Genomic DNA, 17,500 nt, shown 5'->3' on the forward strand with positions numbered 1-17,500 from the left:
TCTTTTTTTTTCTTTTTTCATTAGAAATACAAAGAAAAATAGTGAAACATCAATAGAGTAACATTAGTTGGTATTCATTGATCCAGAGAGGAAATGCTGGCTGTGTACAAAGCCTATGAATGATGTCCAGAAATAGAAGTATATTATTCTGATTGAAGAATTGAAAGTATGCTATAGTGAAATACTGTTGTAGTGTAGACTCTATACATACATAGAAGCTCTTGTGTTAAAGCAAAGGCTCATATGAAGTGGTCATCTGGTCAGGATGAAGGATTCAAGAATGCCAAAACAACTCTTTTATGGAGAGTTAGCTAAAGAAGAACGACCTCCACATAAACCAAAAAAGAGGTAAAAGGACTTGCTGAAGGCATCCTTAAGAGATGCTTGCATCTCTCCTGACACATGGGAAGGCATAGCTATTGATCGTAGCTGGTGGAGAAGGATTGTGCACGAGGGGACAGCCACCTTTGAGAAATCTCGAGTTGCACATGAGAAAGTAAGGAGGGATGTCAGGAAGGGCATCGCTGTTACACTTCCAGATGGGAAGGGTCTTCCTTTGATGCTGACATGCAAAGGTACATGAAGCCCAGTTACAACTACAGCCGGCTATTACCAGTAAAGGTTTTAGTTGCCAATTCTGTGCAAGACATTGTAGATCTTTAACTGGGCTAAAAAGTCACATTCAATCACAGCACCAGTAACAGTTAAGCTTCGTGCAATGGCCATACTCGATAACGAGGGGGAAGCCATAATAATACATACATCCAAATGTAACAGGGACCAACTGGTCTTTGGCTGCTTAGAACTAGTTTATCGATGTGTTAGGTTTGTTGTGTTAAGCAGAGAATGTAATACAGAGTAAAAAGTCTTTTTAGTTTTGTCCTTTAGGTTCAAAAAATTACACAAGAATCGTGCATTGTATATTGGTTTCAAATTTTGGCACAGAGCCAGCAGTTTTAGGAAAGAGGTATATCTGTTACATCATCTCCTGTATTCAACTGGTACATATTTCATTGACTTTGAAGGGATGAAAGGCACCATCCGTAAAAAACACCATCCGAGCATGGCCGTTCGCCAGCCTCGTCTGGCACCTGTGTCGGTGGCACATAAAAAACACCATCCGAGCGTGGCCATTCGCCAGCCTCGTCTGGCACCTGTGTCGGTGGCACATAAAAAACACCATCTGTGCGTGGCCGTTCGCCAGCCTCGTCTGGCACCTGTGTCGGTGGCACATAAAAAACACCATCTGAGCGTGGCCGTTCGCCAGCCTCGTCTGGCACCTGTGTCGGTGGCACATAAAAAGCACCCATTACACTCACGGAGTGGTTGGCGTTAGGAAGGGCATCCAGCTGTAGAAACACTGCCAGATCTTACTGGCCTGGTGCAGCCTTCGGGCTTCCCAGACCCCAGTTGAACCGTCCAACCCATGCTAGCATGGAAAGCGGATGTTAAACGATGATGATAAAAGGCAAAGGCAACCTCAGTGGAATTTGAACTCAGAATGTGAAGATGGACGAAATGCCACTAAGTATTTTGCTCGTTGTGCTATCAATTCTGGTAGGACACCACCTTCAAGAATTACATTTGTATAGTAATAGTTATTAAAAAAAGATAAGAAAATATAAGAAGTGATTCTGGCAAAGCAAGAACAATGCTTTGTCCTAACTTGAGGTTTGATTAGTTAGCTTAATATAGCTGAGAGAATAAATATTTGTAAGAATCAAAGCACTGTCACTGATACTGTTTCCAAATGATAAGTGAATAGGCACAGGAGTGGCTGTGTGGTAAGTAGCTTGCTAACCAACCACATGGTTGCGGGTTCAGTCCCACTGCGTGGCATCTTGGGCAAGTGTCTTCTGCTATAGCCCCGGGCCGACCAATGCCTTGTGAGTGGATTTGGTAGACAGAAACTGAAAGAAGCCTGTTGTATATATATATATATATATATATATATATTATATATATTATAATATATATATATATATATATATGTATATGTGTGTCTGTGTTTGTCCCCCCCCCCTAGCATTGCTTGACAACCGATGCTGATGTGTTTACGTCCCCGTCACTTAGCGGTTCGGCAAAAGAGACCGATAGAATAAGTACTGGGCTTACAAAGAATAAGTCCCGGGGTCGATTTGCTCGACTAACGGCAGTGCTCCAGCATAGCCGCAGTCAAATGACTGAAACATGTAAAAGAGTAAAGAGTATTAAGTAAATATATTTATTATGAACTGTACATAACTACTAAGGTACTTTTTCATAGTAATGTAATATCACAATACATCTTTCATTATCTGTTAGAAAGCAATAAAGTCCTTCAGATTTATATAAAGCGTAAACATACATACATACATACATACAATATATATATATATATATATATATATATATATATATATATATATATATGGAGGCACAATGGCCCACTGGTTAGGGCAGCGGACACGCGGTCGTAGGATCGCAGTTTCGATTTGTAGACCGGGCGTTGTGAGTGTTTATTGAGCAAAAACACCTAAAAGCTCCACGAGGCTCCGGCAGGGGGTGGTGATCCCTGCTGTACTCTTTCACCACAACTTTCTCCCACTCTTTCTTCTGTTGGCCTCCTCGCTTAGCCAGCGGGGTGGCGTCATTTGAAGGCTAAATAAAAAAATGCGAACACATTGTGACCAGCGATGTGTAACTACATCTGATAGCCTGGTCGGTCACAGTGATCACGGTGATATATATATATATATAATAATAATAATAATCATCCTTTCTACTATAGGTACCCAATCACCCTGACCCCAGTGTTCAACTGGTACTTATTTCGATGACCCCCAAAAGGATGAAAGGCAAAGTCAACCTCGATGGAATTCGAACTCAGAACATAAAGACAGGTGAAATATCACAAAGCATTTTGCCCAGCGTGCTAACGATTCTGCCAGCTCACCACCTTAATAATAATAATAATAATAATAATAATAATAATAATAATAATAATAATAATAATAATTATAATAATAATGGGGGACCATCATAGCCATGTGTTGAGAGGGATTCTTTGGGGTTTGAATAATTCACCTCTGGAAACATGGGTGTTTCGTTCCACATCCTCAAACAACCCTTATTCAGGGACCTTTTGAGCGGCATGGGTTACTCGACTAGAAGAAAATTCTAACTGGGTCCCACCTGCAAGGTCATGTTCTGTTTATCTTGATATGAGATCACCATGTCGTGCACATATGGTTGTGATGCATGTGTCTGGTGTAGCCTTATCAGATGGGTAGTCATGATGGATATACTGGGCTCTTCGTATATTTTACTCCAGCGTCACTTTGATGGCATGCACTGCTCTCTCACTCAATAATAATAATAATAATAATAATAATCCTTTCTACTGTGGGCACAAAGCCCGAAGTTTTCGGGGAGGGAGCAAGTCGATTACATCAACCCCCAATCAACCCTAAGACGATGAAAGGCAAGTTGACCTTGGCTGAAATTGAACTCTGAACATAAGGGTGGACCAAATGCCACCAAGCATTTTGTCCAACATGCTAACGATTCTGCCAGTTTGCTGCTTTAAAAAATAATAATGATAATAAAACTTGTATGTGTGTGTGTGCATGTGCACGCGTGTGTGTGCGCACATATGCACACATATACAGTATTCATGCTAGCCTGAATTGAGAGGAGCTCAGAGTATTTTACTGCTAGTAGTACTCCTTTGTCACAATGCAACAAAGAATAACCAACATTAGATGCTTGCAGAGAGTCAGTGTCTCCATCCATTCCTTTTTTTTCTTTTTTGGCATGATCAATAAGCAGCTCTCTGGCAAGTCAGCTCCTGTCAAACCATTCAACCTATGTGGGTTTAAAAAACAGACATTAAATGACAATAATACTACTACTACTACTACTATGGCAATCCCTCAAGGTCGAGGATGATGGTCTTCGCGCAAATTTATTGGTGAGTCCGCAGGTGACTGATAAGACCAATTCTTGCTCGAAAAGATCGGTCACAGTGCGGACATCTAGTGCCAGAAGGGAGAGTCGCACGTGGTTGTTGTTGGTGCTCCTTCCGTCGTCGTCTTTTCTCCTCCAGCTCTGCAGACCTTTTCGACTCGAAATTCGCCGTTCCCTCATGGATGGTGGTTTTCCAGAGTGGTCTGTTTTTTACACACACACACTAATACTGAATAGTGAGAACAGGTGTTCAACACTGCATTGGTGGGTAAATATTCATTATTTATGGGTTAACAAGGCTACCTGTGAAGGGATATGGCTCAGCGGTTAGAGCATTGTGCTCACAATCATTAGGTAGTGAAGTTGATTCTTAGACCAGGTTGTGTGTTGTGTTCTTGAGCAAGACACTTTATTTCGTGTTGCCTCAGTTCACCAAGCTGTATCGGCCTTTGACTTTCCTTTGGATAATATCAGTGGTGTATGTGGAGGCGCAATGGCCCAGTGGTTAGGGCAGCGGACTCGCGGTCATAGGATCGCAGTTTCGATTCCCAGACCGGGCGTTGTGAGTGTTTATTGAGCGAAAACACCTAAAAAGCTCCACGAGGCTCCGGCAGGGGATGGTGGTGATCCCTGCTGTACTCTTTCACCACAACTTTCTCTCACTCTTATTTCCTGTTTCTGTTGTACCTGTATTTCAAGGGGCTGGCCTTGTCACTCTCTGTGTCACGCTGAATATCCCCGAGAACTACGTTAAGGGTGCACGTGTCTGTGGAATGCTCAGCCACTTACACGTTAATTTCACGAGCAGGCTGTTCCATTGATTCAGATCAACCGGAACCCTCATCGTCGTAACCGACGGAGTGCTTCCCATCAGTGGTGTGGAGAGAGGCTACGACGATCAAGGAGGACCTCTCCATGCTCACAGATCCGCAGGTGGTCAGCCTACGCCGATGGAACCGTGACTGGCTCACTATCTCCAGTGAACTGGCGGCAGGACCGTCATGCGTGGGCTGCCATGGTTCGAGATGCCTCGAGGTGGTAGAAGAAGCCGACTCCACCTGCCCGGGGTGAATGTCGCCACAAGTACAAGTAAGTAAGTGTGGAGAGGAGAGGCTGGTATGCATGGGTGACTGCTGGTCTTCCATAAAAACAATCTTGCCTGGACTCATGCCTCAGAGGGTAACTTTCTAGGTGCAATCCCTTTGTCATTCATGACTGAAGGGGGTCTTTACCCTTTACTCTAACCAGGCTACCAAATAGTTTCAGTGGAGAGAAATTTCTCAACAATTATCAAGCCTCCCACATGGGCATGTGAGAAGCTTGACAATATACACATACATCCATATATGTAAATGCATTAAAATGGAAAAAAATGATGGTAAATTATTTTTAAAATTGTAGACTCATCGTAGACGTGTGCTAATACCCAGAAGGGCTCGATATGAATCCCGACTATAAGATACCCGGTTTTGGTTAAACTGCACCACAAAATGTGGGAGTAGTTAGGAATCTAAATCGTAGGAGACAGACACACAACTTCACTTTTATATATAAAGATATATATATATAGGAACACTCCGTCGGTTACGATGACAAGGGTCCAAGCTGATCCGATCAACGGAACAGCTTGCTTGTGAAATTAACGTGCAAGTGGCTGAGCATTCCACAGACACGTGTACCCTTAACGTAGATCACAAGGAGATTCAGCATGATACAGAGTGTGATAAGGCGGGGCCTTTTTGAAATCCAGGTACTACTCATTTTTACCAGCTGAGTTAACTGGAGCAACGTGAAAATGTCTTGCTCAAGGACACAATGCGTTGTTGGGAATTGAACTCACGACCTTACGATCATGAGCTGATTGCCCTAACCACTAAGCCACACGTCCTCACTATATATATATATATATACAATTTAACACCACTCTTAAAAGTTAAGAATAAAGTTACATACAAAGTTTATTTCTCAGCCCATGGTCAGATAAAACTGAAATGTAACAACTTGGCTTACTATTTCCAGGGTTTATTATTGTGCTTCTTTAAAGCAGGTATGGGCAACCTTTTATGAGAAGCAGACCATGAGATAGGGTTCATCATCAGGTGAGCCATGATACTAAAAAAATTCAAAGTAATTTTTCATTGGTGAGCCATTCAGAAAGTATCATGAGCCACAATTTGCCCATGAATGATTTAAAGTTTAACCTCCAGCTCAAAACTATCGTCATCTTTATTTCCATCCACTTTTCAAACTGGTATGGGTTGGATGGGTCACCATAGTCAGAGTTAATGCTTATTCTTGATTATTTCTCACCAAGATGGGTCAGAAAGACTTTATCTTTCATTTATAGCATAGTTTGTTTGGTTGGATGTTCTTCTTAACACCAACTACATTAGTGTTCCTTCATAGCACCATCACTAGAGAGGTGTCATGTCCCCAACAAGACAAAAAAGGGACCTCAGAGAAATGAACACTTAGTTTGAAGGATGATATTAGGATCTCATTCAGAGTGTATGGCCCCATTCAGAATGTAACCCTTATTCAGTTATGACAAACTGGAGCATGCAAACATTGATAAGTTTGTTTTGTTTTTTGGGGTTTTTTTTGTTTTTTGCATTCTTAAGGGAGTTTTTTTATCATCAAATAATCACATTTAACCCTTTTAATACCAGCCTAAGATAGAAACTTTCTGTTTTAAAGTGATAGAAATTAAGTCCTACCAACATAATTTTTATGTCAATTTATGTTCCAAATACTAGGTTAATAATAACAGTTAGCTTACTAAATTTTTCATTATATTTCAAAAATAATTCCAACAAAGGCAGTATATTTCGGCAGAGATATGATAACAAAAGTGTTAAAATTGATCCAATATTTTGGGCGACCCTAACACTACCTGACAAAAACAGAACAAAAAATATACAACAATGAATAAAATGAAAATATAATTACAGTTAATACCATAGGTGTGTATGTGGAAGAAATTGAAGGTGATTAAGGGATCAAATATAAACGTCTAGAATCCCCATCTTGTAAGGACAACTCAAGGATATAAAAATGGTTTTGAGGGAATCAGAACAAGTTAACATCAGATTGTTTTGATACACACTGATTTCAATCATATTGAAAGCCTTGATTCATTTCTTGAGAAGTTGTAAGATGTGGTCACTTTCATGCAATTTCCAAGAGCTTGGAAGATTTTTGTGTGACTGAAGTGAAGTGGTTCTGGCTTGAAACTGAAACCAGGTATTGAAAATTTGGTTTGCCAAAAATTAATGGCTATATCATAGTAGTTGCCATAATACACCCACATGTACCTGTATGTTTGTGTGTATACTTATATACATATAAACATGTGTGTGTGTATGTATGTGTATGAGTGTGTGTGTTCATGCACACATGTGTTTGTGTATAAATTAGTGATAACATTACACAAAGTATAAATAGAATCATAACAGGGTACAAGGCTAAAAATAAATAAAAAAAAAAAACATAACATCACAGGGGAGGGAAGGGCAGCTATCAGGGTGGAGAGAGAAAAAATGCAAAACATATGCTTACCACAGCTGGAGAGCAAGGAGAAGGGGTTTTGGGATCTTGCTGTTGGTCTGTAATCCCAGGTGCTGCAGCTGGGGAGGTTTGGTTGTGAGAAGGGGAAGAAGTTGAGGTGGTTGTGCGGGTGGCAGTACCCACACCACTGACAGTAACCTCAGTGGGAGAATATTTCAGGAGTGGGGAGGGACCATGAAAAAAGCCACCTTGATGGTTATTAGGTCCAGTGTTGACATCCAGCTCATTCTGCCGTGGACCACCACCGATGTTCACCAACAGAAGAAGCAGGAAATAAAAACAAGAAGAAGAAAAAAAACAAAAAAGCAGAACACATGACATATTTATTTCGTTAGATTGTCTTTTTTTTTTTTAAACAAACCTCAAGACTAAAGCATGAAAAACAGGCAATATTTCATGACGTTTGTTTATTTACTAATTATATTCGATATATTTAAATCATAATTTCTACTTTTAAATAAAATAGCATCCAGCCACCAACCAACCAACACTGAACACACAGGGAATTAAAGAAGGGGTTCATTTAAGGGTTACAGAGGTTACTCAATTTGCTTGGAAGAAAAGCCAAATTTCAATTCAAACACAAGGTAATACCCACTGTTTATAAAATGAAGTTTTTTCATGGTTTACATTTGACATTTTCACTTTGCTTGGGGCACTGACTGAATTTGTAAACCAGCAGACCTTCCAACCCATGCCAGCATGCTGGAAACAAGTCATTCTGTTGTTAGAATTTTAATGATGATAATGACAGAATTTATTCTTTAAATTCTTAAAAAAACTATGCTCAAACAATGAAATAACCAGAGCTAGGAACCCTGATTAAAAGGTTTCTTCATTTAATTTCCAATCTCTCCAAATCAACTTTGCTTAGAGTTAATTACTGTTATATGGCAACAACTGCAACAATAATAACAGCAGCAGTCAGAGAATTCCTGCATGGATAGGGCTACTTATACTATTCTATGTGGAACCAAAATGTCCCCAAACAAACTGAGGATCAAACGTTTTTTGCCTTAATTGACATTTTTGGAAAAGCAGTTAATTCTTAAGGAAATGAATAGTTTTCAAGGTTGAAAGTAAAGAAAAGTGAAGAACATAATATAAATAATATAATAATGATTTCAAATTTTGGCTCAAAGCCAGTGATTCTGAGGGAGGGAGATAGTCAATTACATCGACCCCAGTGTCCAGCTGATATTTGTTTTATCAACCCCAAAAAGAATGAAAGACCAAGTTGAACCCAGCAGAATTTGAACTCAGAACATAAACACAAAATGCTATCAAGCATTTTTCCCCCCGCATGCTAACGATTCTGTCAGCTCACCACCTAATTACAAAGCACAAACACGCACACACTATCACAAATATGTATATATATACACACACACACACACACACGAGCACACGCATACACACAACAAACAGATGTACATAGTTGCTCAAACAAGCTTGACTACCAGAATTTGATTCATATGCTTTAGATTTACACATTTTTTAACACAAGAGTATTTTATACATATGTATATTCATATATATGTAAATATTATATTATTATATACACTCACACACACGTGCGTACATATTGGATTTTTATGTCCCGTTTTATTTTATTAGCTATTTCTTTACTGCCCACAAGGGGCTAAACACAGAAGGGACAAACAAGGACAGACATAGGTATTAAGTCGATTACATTGACCCAGTGCGTAACTGGTACTTAATTTATCGACCCCAAAAGGATGAAAGGCAAAGTGGACCTCGGTGGAATTTGAACCCAGAACGTAACGGCAGACGAAATACGGCTATGCATTTCACTCGGTGTGCTAACGGTTCTGCCAGCTCGCCGCCTTTATTTTATTAGCATTTAGAGAGTGAGAGAGAGAAAGTGACATCCATCATTTTGTATAAAGGAACATACATAAGAGTAATGTACTAAGTGAACTTCTCAGAAACAGAACAAAGCCGAACGAAAATTTAACGAACATGTAATGGGAAGGCAAGTCAGTATGTTTTGAGAAGTCAAATAGTTAAGCATTTCCAATAGGTTATACATACATATATATATACATATACATATACATACATATACATATATACATATATATATATATATATATATATTATATATACATATAACATATATATATATATAATATATACATATATATATATATATATACATATAAACATATATATATATATATACATATAAACATATATATACATATACATATACATATATATAATATATATATATATATACATATAAACATATATATACATATATAATAAATTGATACATATATATATATATATATATATATACATATAAACATATACATACACATATAAACATATATATACATACATATATACATATATACATACATATATACATACATACATACATATATATATACATATATATATATATATATATACATATATATATATATATATACATACATATATATATATACATACATATATATATACATACATATATATACATATATATATATACATATATATACATATATATATATATACATATATATATATATACTATATATATATATATACATATATATATGGTGCCCCAGCATGGCCACAGCTTGTGAGCTGAAACTAGGAAAAAAAAATACATATATATATATATACATACATATATATATATATATATACATATTTTTATTTATTTTATTTTTATTTTATCTAGTTTCAGCTCACGAGCTGTGGCCATGCTGGGGCACCACCATTTAGTGTTGCTACATGATTTTACTTCACGAATGCTTTTTAGCAACTGCCATTTGGTGCATGAGAGAGTTCGATGCAGCTGCCCTCATCTGCACCTCCTGCTGTGAAGGTGGTTCATCTGGGACACCTGACAGGAAGAGATCCAGTCCTACTTTAAAGACATCTGCATCCACCCCATGCAGGTCCCTCAGGTTCTTCGGGAGGATATTGAAGAGCTGTGGACCTCTGAAGCCCAGGCTATCACAGTATCTTGTCCTACATCTTGATGGCAAATTTGGAGTCCTTGGCACCACGCAGTGGCTCCCAGTTCTGGCATTTGTGTAACTCTTGAAGCCAAAGTTTGGGACAAATACTTCTAGGATCTTCCAGATGTATATTATGGCATATCTTTCTCGCCTACGCTCTAAGGAATAGAGTCTTAATCTCTTGAGTCTTTCTCAGTAGCTTATATGCTGCACAGAGGCTATCTTCTTCGTGTAGCTTCATTGGATCACCTCAAGTTCTGTGATCAACTTGACACTGGATGGTGACCATAGCTGAGAGCAATAGTCAAAGTGGCTTAGGACAAGTGTCCTCCAGAGGACCATCATGGTTTTCTGGTCTCTTGTTCTAAAGGTTCTAAGAATCCATCCGGCCAGTTGCCTACATTTCATTGCCAATTTAGCAACATGTACATGAAAGGTTGCGTCATCACTCATGTAAATACCCAGGTTACGCACTGATTGTGCCTCTGGGATTGCAATCCCTCCAGGTCCAGTGTATTCATTGGGTATTGCATTTAGTTTTACATGCTGATAGCATAAAGCTTGAAACTTTTCAGCATTGAACTGCATGCTATTCTTTTCAGCCCACTTGTATATTTTGTCCAGCTCACATTGCAGGTGCTTAGTGTCTTCAGGGTTCTGTATTGCCTGTGAAACTTTTGTATCATCTGCATAACTTGTGATTGTGGCTCTCTGCGTGGCTGAGGGCATGTCTGAGAGGGCCATTATGAACAGTAGTGGTCCCAAAACAGTGCCCTGCAGAACACCGCTCACTATTTGCAGGCTACTACCACCTGACTTCTATCCTTCAGAAAGTCATGAAGCCATTCTCCCAATTTTCCAACTATGCCAAGATCATGCAGTTTGTGACATATCATTCCATGATCGACTTTATCAAAGGCCTTTGCAAAGTCGAGATATATGACTTCCACATTTGAGTGGTTGAGCAGTTGTTTCAGCACCCAGTCATAGTGTTGTAGGAGCTGAGTTAAGCAGCTTCTTCCTGGTCGGAAACCATGTTGGGCGTCAGGCAGCAAGTCATTTTCTTCAAGGAAGGTGATTAGTTTCCTTCTGACTATTCGTTCCATGACCTTGCTGATGTGTGAGGTCAGAGAGATAGGTCTGTAGTTCTTGGCCTCCGCTCTGCTACCTCTTTTATGAATAGGCCATATTTTACCTTCCTTCAGTTTTCTTGGAAGTTTGCCAGTTGCAAGGGAGCTCTGAAAGAGGAACTGCAGTGGTCTTGCTAGGAATCTCTTACATGCTTTTAGGAGGATTCTCATTTTAGGTTTCACCTTCCTTTTTCAGCAAATCATCATATGAACTTTTGGCTCTGTTTTGAATTTCCAACATGTTTATCAGTACATTATACCAATTCTGATCCCCAATCCATACAAACAAGAGTTGTTCCATTTTAACCCTTTAATGTTCAGATTACTCTGTTAAATGTAATACTTTTTCACTCAAATTGTTTTGACTTAATCCTGGATTACCTTACAGCTTGGAGTTTTCAATGATGTGATTGTTTATTTTTAGAATGGCATTGTAGGTTAGGTATGAGAAGCTAGATATCGGCCACTTTGAATATAAAACATGCAGAATATATTGGGCTGTATTTTGCCAGTTTAAACACTAAAGGTTTAAACATTACATTTGATCTATGGAAAAATAGGGTCCAGAGAGTTAATGGAGTAGCTTCTTGCAGCTGTTATGTGTTGTTCTCACTGTGGACATTGCAAAATTTAATATTTTGGCAAAATTAGTTTTACTTCCACATCAAAACATTTTAAAATAGTAAGTTTATTATAAAGTGTAATCCTTTTATGGTTTCTTTACATACCACTACCTTCAGGTTGACTTAATAACTTCTTTCTAGTCATCTTAAATTGAAGGCAAATCCAAAAGCTGTGGCAATTAATTATCTACAACAAATATCATCATCATCATCATCGTTTAACGTCCGCTTTCCATGCTAGCATGGGTTGGATGGTTCAACTGGGGTCTGGCAAGCCCGAAGGCTGCACCAGGCCAGTCAGATCTGGCAGTGTTTCTACAGCTGGATGCCCTTCCTAACGCCAACCACTCCGAGAGTGTAGTGGGTGATTTTATGTGCCACCGACACAGGTGCCAGACAAGGCTGGCAGACGGCCACGCTCGGATGGTGTTTTTTATGTGCCACTGACACAGGTTGGCTCAGGAAAGATCTAATTTGTGAAAGCAGAAAATTGTCTTTTCCCTAAGGATGCAATAATGAAAATGAGATGAAAAGGTGAGGGTCTGAGGAAGAGAAAGTACTATATGATTACAGTCAGGTGAAGGGGAACTTCTGATTTAATCCTTTCATTACCAAACCAGCTGAAACCGGCTCTGGCTGTGTACAAATGTCTTGTTTTCATAAGTTTTGAATTAAAATCTTCCACCAAATCTTCCACCAAACCTTAGTCACAATTTATGCTCCTAACACTAGCTGAATGGTAACTAAGTTATTTTCCTAAATTCTTTGTTATATTTAAAGTAATTGAAAGAAACACTGAGCATCTCAAAATAAATACAGTAACAAAAGGGTTAAGACAAATATACAGTCACACACATACACACACTCACACACACAGACAAACACACTCATGCACACATGTGTTGGTGTACATGCTGATATCTGTTGTAGCCAATTGGATTCAAAAGTTGGTGGATTGATAATGGTGATGATGTGGGTTACATTGGTTTAGACGTTAGTGATGGTAGGTAGATAATGTTGGTTTTTGTGGTGGTTATATTGTTCTTGCTAATTGTATTGTTGTGGCTGTTTAGTCTCAAGTTAATCCTCATACCTAAGATGAAAAACATTTCATTCAACTTTTAAAATACACTAGGACACCACATTCATCATCATCGTTTAACGTCCGCTTCCCATGCTAGCATGGATTGGACGATTTTGACTGAGGGCTGGCGAACCAGATGGCTGCACCAGGCTCCAATCTTGATTCGGCAGTGTTTCTACAGTTGGATGCCCTTCCTAACGCCAACCACTCCGAGAGTGTAGTGGGTGTTTTTTACGTGCCACCGGCATGGGGGCCAGTCAGGCGGTACTGGCAACGACCTTGCTTGAATCTTTTTACACATGCCACCAGCACAGGTGCCAGTAAGGCGACGTTAGTAACGATCACACTCGAATGGTGCCCTTTTACATGCCACTGGTACGGAAGCCAGTTCGATGCTCTGGCAACGATCATGCTTGGATGGTGCTCTTGGCACCCTACTAGTACGGGCACAAGTGCCAGTAAGGCGACGCTGGTAACGATCATGCTCGAATGGTGCCTTTTAAGTGCCACTGGCACGGAAGCCGGTTAGCCGCTCTGTCAATGATCACGCTCGTATGGTGCTCTTTGCACCCTACTAGCATGGACACCAGTCATCGAATTTGATTTTGATTGATTTCACTTGCCACATTATATGTTTTTATTTGAAATGGCTTTGCTTATCTACCTCATTCAATATATTATTGCAGCTGTTGGTGTTGATGATAGAAACAAACATGCACACATACAAGTGTAAGCTGAAAAGTTTATAAGCTGACTATAGAGGAGTGGTGCTAGAGCTGTGCAATTGTGCATGCACTAATTTCAGCTCTTCTTATTAATGACTGCATCATTTATTTCCAGCCAAACTGACATCTGACTTCAAAAGTAACTAGTAATGACTTCATTTGAAAATCAACAAAATTTGACATCATGGCGTTATCAGGTACCTCCAAAGATATTCATGCTGATGTGGTAGCTACATTAGGGGATGATGCTCCAGCTTTATTTTCAGTGCAAAAGTGGGCAACTAAACTTAGGATGGGAAGGGAGAGTCTTGAATATGACCCAAAGTCTGGACATCTTGCAACTGCCACCACCAAGGAAAACATTTATTGTGTTCACCACATGGTGACAGATGACAGGCGATTAGCCATAAATCAAATAGCCAGTGCGATTAGCATATCATGTGAGAGGGTTGAGAATATTCAGCGCAATTAACATGGCATAACAAACGTTTCTGCTCAGTGGGTACCACATCTTCTGACATCTGATCAAAAGCACACCAGGCTGATCACATCGCAGAAAAATTTTATATTGTTTGAGGCAGATCCAGCAGGTTTCCTTAAATGTTTCCCAACCCAGAGTGTGTGTTGGGTTCATCACTTTGAGCCAGAGACAAAGAGATAGTCCATGCAGTGGAAACACCCTTTCTCTCCTGCTCCAAAGATGACCATGGTCATTTCATCTGCAGAGAAAGTGATGGTCATAGCTTTTTGAGATGCAAAAGACATTGTGTTTATTGACTATCTTCAAAAGGATCACACCATCAACAGAAAGTACTATGCCAACTTGCTGAGGCAGTTATGAAAGGCTATCAAGACCAAACACCCAGGAAAACTGATGAAAGAGATCTTGTTTCATCAGGACAATGCTCCAGCACACAAGTCTTTGGTTTCAATGACTGTTGTGTGTATGACTTTGGATTTCAACTGGTTGATCCCCCCCTTCCTGTTATCCTGACTTGGCATCCTTCCGACTATCATCTGTTCCCCAACATGAATAAAAACAGTATCACACGGATGATGATATCATATCTGTGGATGACTTTCTTGACATACAGGATGAAAGCTTCCTGACCAATGGGAGCCAAGCACTGCAGCACCAATGTAAGAATTGTGTGGACCACAAGGGGCATTATGTGGGAAAATAAATGTCATTTGGTCACACTCCATGAGAGTATGTTGGTCAGCTTATGAGCTTTTCAGCCAACCCCCATACATATATACATACATATACACACACACACGCACGCGGGCACATACACATACACAATTTATATGACTTATATGCTCACATTATGTACATATTTAAAATGCATGTGTGCAATATGGGGATAGATTTTCAAATTGTTAACTATATATTTTGATCTTAACTAAAACAGAAATGACCACAGAAGAAGAAAGTGTACTTTTAAAATGTTAACAATATGAGTTTCCATAGGAACAAAATTACAGACCATATCCCAGAATTAATGGTCACACTTTACAATTTCTGTAAGCACAAAATCCTATAACTTGAGATAGCTGTATTGCAGGGGATGCCTTTATTTATTTTATCAGCCCTGAAATGAAGAAATTTTAAAGTCAACCTCAGCAGAATTTGTACTTAAAATGTGAATTTGAACTCAGAATTATTAGCACACTGGACAAAATGCTTAGCAACATTTTGTCCAGTATGCTAACAATTCTGCCAACTCTCCACCTTAATAATAATAATAATAGTAAATGTTTCAGATTTCGGCATAAGGTCTGTAATTTTTAGTGGGAAGAGGTAAATCAGTTAAATTGACTTCCCTGTTCAACTAATACTTATTTTATCAATCTCAAAAGGATGAAAGACAAAGTCAGCCTCGGCAGAATTTGAACTCAGAACATAAAGAGTTAGAAGAAATGCCACCTAGCATTTTCTCAGAAATGCTAACAATTCTGCCATCTTAATAATGGTCATCATCAACATTTTGATTGATAAAAATAATAATTTCTGATTTAGGCACAAGGCCAGCAATTTTGAGGGATGGGGTTGGTTGAAACCATTGATGGTATTGACCCTGGAAGGATGGAAGACAAACTTGACCCTAGCAGGATTTGAACTCAGAATGCAAGGTACTGGAACAAATAGCACTATTGTATTTTGTTCAAAGCTCCAATGATTATGTCATAATAATGCTTTCAAATTTTGACACAATGCTACCAGGTTCTAGGGAGGGATTAAATCGGTTACATCAACCCCAGTGTTCAACTGCTACTTATTTCACTGACCCTGAAAACATGGAAGGCAAAGTCGACTACGGCGGAATTTGAACCCTCAACATAAAGACTGATGAAATGCCGCTAAGCATTTTGCCCAGCACAGTAACAATTCTACCACCTTGTCACCTTATTTTTATGTCATAATGATGATGATAATAATAATAATAATAATAATAATAATAATAATAGTAATAATAATAATGATGATAATAATGATAATAATGATAATAATAATAATAATGATGATAATAATGATAATAATGATAATAGTAATAATAATAATAATAATAATGATAATAGTAATAATAATAATAATAATAATAATAATAATAATAATAATAATAACAAAAACACCAGGACTTACAAACACACATAACATACAGAAAATTGCACTACTAGGCACTGCACACATCCTACGCAAAACACTTTCAATACAGTAACCATCAGAGCATCACAACAGATCACAGCACATACCCAAGGCACACACAGCTGCGCTCGGTAGTGAAGTGAAAGCATGCAATAAAAATAAAACTACTGAATAATAATAATAACGATAATGATAATAATAATAATAATAATAATAATAATAATCAATAGTTCATTAAGCTAGAGATTTATTCTTTTACTAAAGTTTACTGTAACTGTAGGAACAAATCACTTGCAATCCAAAACTGAATCTTCAGTAATATGGCAGTTAACCATGTTTTGAAAACAATTGTTTGGGGTTTGAATAATTCACCTCTGGAAACATGGGTGTTTCATTCATCATCCTTAAACAGACTTTATTCAGGGGCCTTTTGAGTGGGATGGGCTACTCAACCTGAAGAAAATTCTGAGTCCCACCTGCAAGGTTACGTGTTCTTTATGTTGATATGAGATCACTATGTCGTGCATATACGGTTGTGATGCATGTACCTGGTGTACCCTTATCAGACAGGTAGTCATGATGGATATACTGGGCTTCATATATTTTACCCAGTGTCACTTTGATGACATTCACTGCTTTCTCATTCAATAATAATAATAAGAAGAAGAAGAAGAAGAAGAAAAATAATGGCTAATTTAGGCACAAAGCCAGCAATTTTGAAAGGAGTGATGTTAGTTAATTATACCAACCCAAGAACTTGACTTTGGCAGG

At 38.6% G+C, this 17,500-nt stretch overlaps 1 protein-coding gene across 4 annotated transcripts in view; it reads right to left on the reverse strand.

Moving 5' to 3' along the window:
• Positions 1–17,500, reverse strand: part of LOC115216697 — a 223,727-nt gene that overhangs the window by 63,069 nt on the left and 143,158 nt on the right. For 2 of the 4 annotated variants that reach the window (XM_036506329.1, XM_029786224.2), the window contains exon 11: positions 7,507–7,743. The exons of the other annotated variants lie outside the window; for them this stretch is intronic. In XM_036506329.1, the coding sequence (XP_036362222.1) occupies positions 7,507–7,743 (237 nt within the window). The remainder of the gene's footprint in view (positions 1–7,506; positions 7,744–17,500) is intronic. 4 annotated transcript variants of the gene reach the window in all.

Source organism: Octopus sinensis, linkage group LG10, assembly GCF_006345805.1.
Source record: "Octopus sinensis linkage group LG10, ASM634580v1, whole genome shotgun sequence".
NCBI lineage: Eukaryota > Metazoa > Mollusca > Cephalopoda > Octopoda > Octopodidae > Octopus > Octopus sinensis.